The sequence below is a fragment of the Colobus angolensis genome, unplaced genomic scaffold (genome assembly GCF_000951035.1).
Source record: "Colobus angolensis palliatus isolate OR3802 unplaced genomic scaffold, Cang.pa_1.0 Scaffold82, whole genome shotgun sequence".
Lineage (NCBI taxonomy): Eukaryota > Metazoa > Chordata > Mammalia > Primates > Cercopithecidae > Colobus > Colobus angolensis.
This window is the reverse complement of record NW_012122043.1, coordinates 1430300-1437097: the sequence shown is the minus strand read 5'-3', so window position 1 is coordinate 1437097 and position 6798 is coordinate 1430300. Positions and strand designations below refer to the sequence as shown.

General features: G+C 62.3%; 1 protein-coding gene across 2 annotated transcripts; it reads left to right on the top strand.

Annotated features, from left to right (window-relative positions):
- The first annotated feature begins 219 nt into the window (after positions 1-219).
- On the top strand, positions 220-6481 carry LOC105502888 (aquaporin-12B). Of its 2 annotated transcripts, XM_011929572.1 has the most exons (4): positions 220-342; positions 379-826; positions 2525-2641; positions 6242-6481. In XM_011929572.1, exons 1-4 carry the CDS (start codon positions 220-222, stop codon positions 6439-6441), a joined length of 888 nt encoding a protein of 295 aa, XP_011784962.1. In that variant the 3' UTR covers positions 6442-6481. The 2 variants fall into 2 exon arrangements, with proteins under 2 accessions (XP_011784962.1, XP_011784961.1); XM_011929571.1 differs by having other exon boundaries at positions 220-826.
- Positions 6482-6798: the final 317 nt, after the last annotated feature.

Genomic DNA, 6798 nt, shown 5'->3' with positions numbered 1-6798 from the left:
AGGATGCCAGGCTGTGGGGCAGGGCCCCTGTGGCCATCCTGGCTGTGCACCTGGGTGGCAGCTGGCGAGGCGGGAGCTGGGGCTGCAGGTGTGGTGTTCCCAGAGGCCCAGGTGCCCTCTCCCACACTCCCGGGCCCTCTGGGTTGTGGGAACCAGCCAGCTCCTGCCCTGTCCCCTCAGGTGTCCTGCAGGCACAGCTCCTCAGCAGGGCCCAGGCCGATGGCAGGTCTTAACGTGTCCCTCTCCTTCTTCTTTGCCACCTTCGCCCTCTGTGAGGCGGCCAGGCGGGCCTCCAAGGCCCTGCTCCCAGTGGGCGCCTACGAAGGCTTCGCCCGGGAGGTGGTGGGCGCGGTGCAGCTCGGGGCCTGCTGCCTGGAGATGAGGATGCTGGTTGAGCTCGGGCCCTGGGCTGGGGGCTTCGGGCCTGACCTGCTGCTCACCCTGCTCTTCCTGCTCTTCCTGGCGCACGGGGCCACCTTGGATGGGGCCTTGGCCAACCCCACCGTGTCCCTGCAGGAGTTCCTCATGGCCGAGGCGTCTCTGCCTGACACACTGCTGAAGCTGGCGGCCCAGGGGCTGGGCATGCAGGCCGCCTGCACCCTGACGCACCTCTGCTGGGCCTGGGAGCTCAGCGACCTGCACCTGCTACAGAGCCTCATGGCCCAGAGCTGCAGCTCGGCCCTGCGCACATCTGTGCCCCACCGGGCGCTTGTGGAGGCCGCCTGCGCCTTTTGTTTCCATCTGATCCTCCTGCACCTGCGGCACAGTCCTCCCGCATACAGGGTGCCCGCCGTGGCTCTGCTGGTCACCGTCATGGTCTACACAGGTGAGCACTAATTCCCCTTCCCCTGAGTCCCTCAACACCCCTCCACCTGTGTGGCCTCCATGCACACTCAGGCCCATCCACACCCAGGATAGGGGGCTGCTGGCCCGGGTGGCCAATAAACCCACAAGAAGGGGCGGTGATTTCCTGGGACCTGGCAGGTAGACGAGGGCCTGTGCTGGACATGGGGTGCTGTGAAGGAGCCTGTCCCCTGCCAGGGCCATCATGGCCACTGCACCTCTCCCCAGTCCCAGCTGTTCCCGTTCCTCCCAGAAGTTCTGCATCTGTGGTATTTGGGACCGCCGAGGCAGGCGCTTCCTGGCCCAGCCCTGGTCTGGTGTGGGAGTCCCTGCACCCTCTATCACCCCTTCCAGAGTGACAGGTCCTGTCCCACCTGCCCCACTCGGTCTCCCTGGCCTCCTAATGACACCCGCATCCTGCGATCCCTGCCTGCACCTAGGCTGACCGTGGGACCCACTTCTCATAGTCCCCTCACTCCCTTGTGAGCTCCCTCCACTCAGACCCTCCCTCTGATCCAGCCCCCCATGTCTGCTTTCCCCTCCGAGCACTAGTCTCCACCACGACGAAAGCCTTTGTTTGGCAAGCTCCCGGGACAGGTGTCCACAGCGCTGGGGCTGCGGGGAGAGCCAGGGCGGCCGCCTCGTGCTCCAGGCACTGGGGACACCACAGGAAGGGCTGCAGGGAGCACGGCGCCAGGTCTCCTTCCCGGGGTCTGAGGTCCTAATCAGGACAGGACCAGCACTTGGGTCCATGGCACTGCCCCCGACCCAGCACTGGGCAGACACCACAGAACCTGGACCACAAAGGCCACGGGAAGGTGCCACCAGAGCCCTGTACAGATTGGGAAACTGAGGCACGGGTGAGCAGGGAGCTCTGCAGGGAGACACCTCTGTGGCAGATTTCCCAGGCCTCTGTCCTGGGTGGCACCGGAGAGCTCCTGTCAAGGGTCCTGCCTCCATGAAGCCAAAGGAGCCTGGTTTCAGGGACAGAGCTGCCCATCCTCAGGGTCCTGGTTTACACGTGGGTGGACGCAGGCTCCATGTCCCTGTGGCCCTTGCCATCCACTGGGCCCACTCCCTGCTCTTCCCTGCCCAGAGGCAGGTCCCTGGTGTTGGTGGATCCTGTTATTTGGGGTGGTCACCCTGTCCTGGGGCTGCAGAACAGTGGCCCGGCTGCAGCCGCCTTCCCTTGTCTCACATCACACAGCCAGGTCCTCTCCTCTCCTCTGCTGCTGCCCCTTTCTGAGATGTCTCTCCGTCTCTCCTCTCTCTCTCTGTCTCCCTGTCTCTGTTTCTTTTTGTCTCTCTCTCACTATCTGTCTCTCTTAGTCTCTGTCTCCGTCTCTCTCTGTCCCTATCTTTCTCCAGGGCCACATCCCCCAAGGTGGGGTGTTGGAGGGTAGCACGGATGGGTCATGGGAGTCCGGGTGAGACGTCAGGAGGGTGTTCGACAGCCCTGGGGCCCCCAAGCTGCTGACCCTGACCCAGAGCTTGACTGAACCAGCCTGGCTGTGTTGTGTGTCCATTAGTACGGGGACCAAGCGGGGCTCCAGGAGCCAAGAGTAACCCCCAGGCACACAGTGGGTTCTCGGTGTGGGCTCGGTGGTGGGTGTCAAGTCCTGGCCTGGAGAGGGGCGTCAGGCAGGGCTGGGGACCGGGGTTGACTGTGCTCTGCCCACAGCCGGGCCTTTCACATCCGCCTTCTTCAACCCTGCCCTGGCCGCCTCTGTGACCTTTGGCTGCTCAGGACACACGTTACTGGAGTACGCCCAGGTGCACTGGCTGGGCCCTCTGACAGGTAAGGGTGGGGGCGAGGTGGGGTCCCTGGGGCTGCTGGGGCCCAGAGAGCGTCCTGGCACGTGGGGTCCTACAGAGTAGAGGTGAGGGTGCTGGGTCAGTGCTCCTGGGGAGGTCTCTGCAGTGGGCACGGTGTGTGGGGAAGGGGCTGTGACGGCATGCCTCACTGTGGACACCGTCCTGGTGCCGAGCAAGCTGCAGCTAGGTAAGAAGGGGGCAGGCTGGGGAGAGGCCAGCCTTGCAAGGGGTGCTGGGCACATGGGGAACGGTGTCTGCCGTGGGGCTCCAGGAACCTGGGGTTCCCATCCCAGGGGGCATCTCCACACACCCGGAGCTAGGCTCCCCCGAGAGGGGCTCATTCTGGAGTCCCTGAATTCTCAGGATACAGGGAGCCCCACTTAGATGATATAGGGTGCCATCGTGCACTTACAGGGCTGTGAGCATGGGGGTGGAGCAGCTGGTCCCTTTGCCTCCTGGTGGGGCGGGTCTGGGACTCGCTGATGCACACAGGGGACCCCTCAGCTCCTCCATGGTGTGTGCCCCTCCTTCCCTGCATCCTGGACCCAAGCAGAGGAGCAGCAGGGGGAGGTCATGGAGCCCCCTCTTGGCCCTAGATCTGGGGATTCTGGTTCCTGGTGTCAGAGGCCCAGGTGGAGCCCACACCTTCTCCTTCCTGCACCTGCTCTCAGACACTCGGCTCCACCTCGCTGAGGTACCAGAAGGGCCGCTGGGTTCCTGTGGAATTCTGGAAGCTTTTTTCAGCTTCTGCTGGCTCTACACTGGGGAGGTCTCAGGGGCAATGCCTCAGCCTCCCCTGGGGGGAAAGACAGGAGCTGGAGGTCTCTCAGGCACCCTGGCCCTGCAATGGTGACACTGACTTCATCGTGATCTGTCGCCATGGTTCTGTTGTGGTCACACTGTCTCAGGCATGTGCATGGCCCTAGAAAGGGCGTGAAGTGCATCAGGAACCCACTCCTGCCCCTCGTCCCCGAGGCAGCCCCGCCCTCTGCTAGGAAGCAGCTGAGTGTTGGCCTCTCTGTCCCCCCACACGGGGCCTGCAGGGCTTCTCTGAGACTCTTCAGTTCAGGCGTCAACCCTGGGCTGTCTCCTGCAATGTGGGGGGCCGGCTTTCCTCCCTTGCGGCCCCCGCACTCCCCTGCGGATCCTTCACCCAGGGTGGGTCGGCCTCCTCCTCCTGATGAGCTCCAGTTCCCTGGCGTGGAAACACGTCCCGGGGGAGCTAAGGTGGCCCAGGAGGCCTCTCCTTTCCTACGCAGGCCTTGCTTCCTGAGGGTGACGAGGCCCTGGACTCTCTCCTGCCCAGGCTTCTGAGTGCTTTGGTTAATTCAACACCAGTGCCCTGCGTGGGCACCGTCTCCCCCAAGGACCCACAGCTCCGGGTTACCCACAGGTGTCCAACTCCAGTCCGTGGCTGCCCTTCACCGCTCTCCTGGTTGCATTTCTGTTTCCTGCTTTCCTTGTGGCCTCCTGTTTTGGTTCATTCTTTCTTTTTGCTGGTGCCCGTCTCACAGTAGCTTTTGAGAACGGGGACCTCGCAGGTACACTTCAGACTTCCTGTGTCTGAAATACAGTATCCTGGTTCTGACCTGCACTTGCGTGTCGGCGAGGTCTGGGCAGAGCTCCGGGTGGGAGATCAGTTTCCTCCTGAGTTTCTCAGGCCGCACGCGATGGCCTGTGGTGGCTTCATGGGCTACAAGGCAAAGGACGCAAACGAAGAGTCTTCACGTGACAGGGTTGTATGCTCAGGCAGCTCTGGGGGCTGGAGCCTGTGATCGCGGCGTTGACAGGGTCAGCTCTCCTTGGAGGCTGCTGGGGAGGAGCCTCTTGCCTCTTCCCCACTCTGGGGGCCTCTGGCACCCCTGGTGTCCCTGGGCTTGGAGACGTACCACTCCCATGTCTGCCGATTCCCCTGGCCGCCTCCTCTGTGTCATTGTCTTTCTCTTCGTATAGGGACACCAGTCATTGAATTTGAGGTTCACTCTACTCAAGTATGACATCACCGTAATTTAACTAATTTAACTAATTTTATGTCCCAGGCCCTATTTCTAACAAGGGCACATCCTGTGTTCTGGGAAGGACATGTCGCTGGGGAAATACTCTTCACCCCGCTACAACCTCTCACTGTAGAACCACCTCTATGGAGAAGCCCAAAGGGCATTTGCAGCTTCTAGGAGCCAAGTAGGAAGAGGCTGGGATCCCTGTTTCAGGCGGGACTCCAGGCTTAGGCGGGCCTGATGCTTGAGTCCACATGCCCCCTCTAGAGAGGAACCTGTCTCCTGCCAGGGCCAGGGAGGGAGGCACTGGCTGTTTCTGTATTTTGGGGTTTGGGGCTCTGGAGCTTCCCATGTGGAACTGCTGTCCCTCCTCCTAGGTGAGTCCCAGGGCTACCCCATCCCACAGAGACCCGGGCACCCGCTTCTGAAAGCATGGGGCATCTGGGGAGGAAGTGGGTTGTTTCCCGGCTTTCATCCCTGTGGAGGGGGATCCAGCGCCTCTATGTCATCAGTGTCTTGTCAGTCCCACACTGTGCTCCTGCGTCTCTTCCCGTCTCATCCATCTGGATGCTTGACACTTCTGACAGCATCCCTTTCCTGCCATCTTAGAGCAGCTTCAGGACCCTGAAAAACAGGCTGTGTCCCTCCATTAACCTCCTTTATCCACATGTGCAGTGTCAGCATGAGCCCTGGGGAGCTCTGAGGCTGCAGGCAGGAGCCCCGTAGCCAGGTGTGGACATGGGGCTGGCTCCCTGGGTGTGAGCGGCCACCCGCACCTGCTGGCTGCGCCCCTGAGCAGGTCATCCGGCCTCCTTGGGCCTGCCCTCCTGGGAGCAGAGATAGGACCAGAGTGGGCCTTGGAGGGCTGAGTGAGGGGAACGGCCAGTCTCAGCAAGCTATAGGCACAGGGGCCACTGTCCGGAGCCACAGCAGCTGCAGGTGGTGACAGGCAGGTCCCGCTCAGGCCAGCCCTAGTGGAGCCAACACGCTGCAGGTTAAATCCTTAGAGAACTGAGATCAAACTTGAAGAGGATCCACTCTCCCCTTCTGCCCAGGACACCTGCCCTTCCCAATGACCTGGAAGGCAGGCGGGAATTTAGGAGTTTCTGCTCCTGGAGTTCTGGAAGAACGTGGCCCTGAGGATTCAGTCAGGCCCAGCCTCCCACTCAGGGGCACCCACATCTTGTCCACTCACATCCCCCACCACTACGCCAGGCCACAGCCCTGCAAACAGCCACCCTGGGACGCCACATCAGGTCCCAGAGGAAAATGGCCACTGAAGCTCTAGAGGTGGCTCAGGACAATGTGGGGGGAGGGAAATTCCAGTCACTCATCCCAGAGGGTGGTTCAGAAGCACAAGGAACCCCACGGGCTTGCCCCCATCCCCACGGCTGGCATACCTAGAGGGAGGGGCATGACCAGGGAGGGAAGACCAGGAGCAGGCAGGGGCTGGGCCTCAGGGTTCTTGGGGCCCCTGGCCAGGCTGCCTGGCTCCCCTGTCCTGGCACAGGCCTGGGAGTGGGTGTCCTGTCTGTGTTTGGGCCCAGGAGCCCTGCAGCCCACCTGGGACCTGCCTTCTCTTGCAGGGATGGTCCTGGCTGTGCTGCTGCACCAGGGCCGCCTTCCCCGCCTTTTCCAGAGGAACCTGTTCTACAGCCAGAAGAACAAGTACCGAGCACCCCGAGGGAAGCCGGCCCCAGCCTCAGGGGACACCCGGACCCCTGCGAAGGGGTCCAGTGGCCGGGAGCCTGGGTGCAGCAGTGTGGAGGGGCCGCATTCCAGCTGAGCGGCCTTGCTCTGTGTGAGCCCCGTCTGAGGGCCCTGCTAAGAGGGAACCCCGCCACTGCCCCAGAAGCCATTTGTCAATAAACCATTCCTAAGACCTGTGTGTCCCCTGGGACCAAGAGAGGCTTCTGGACGGGCAGGTGGGGTGTGTGGAAACACAGTGAGGCTGGTCTGAGTCTCCCCATCTCCCGCAGGCTCCTTCCTGCCTCTTGTTACAGAAGAAGCAGGAGAGGAAAGGGCAGGATGAGAGGGAAGAGCCCAGGGAGTTTGCCAGGTCCTGAGTCTGCAAAGATGGTGCTGCAGCCCTGGACGTGCCTGAGAGGGAGCCCACAGCCAGGGAAGCCTGAGACCCGCCGGG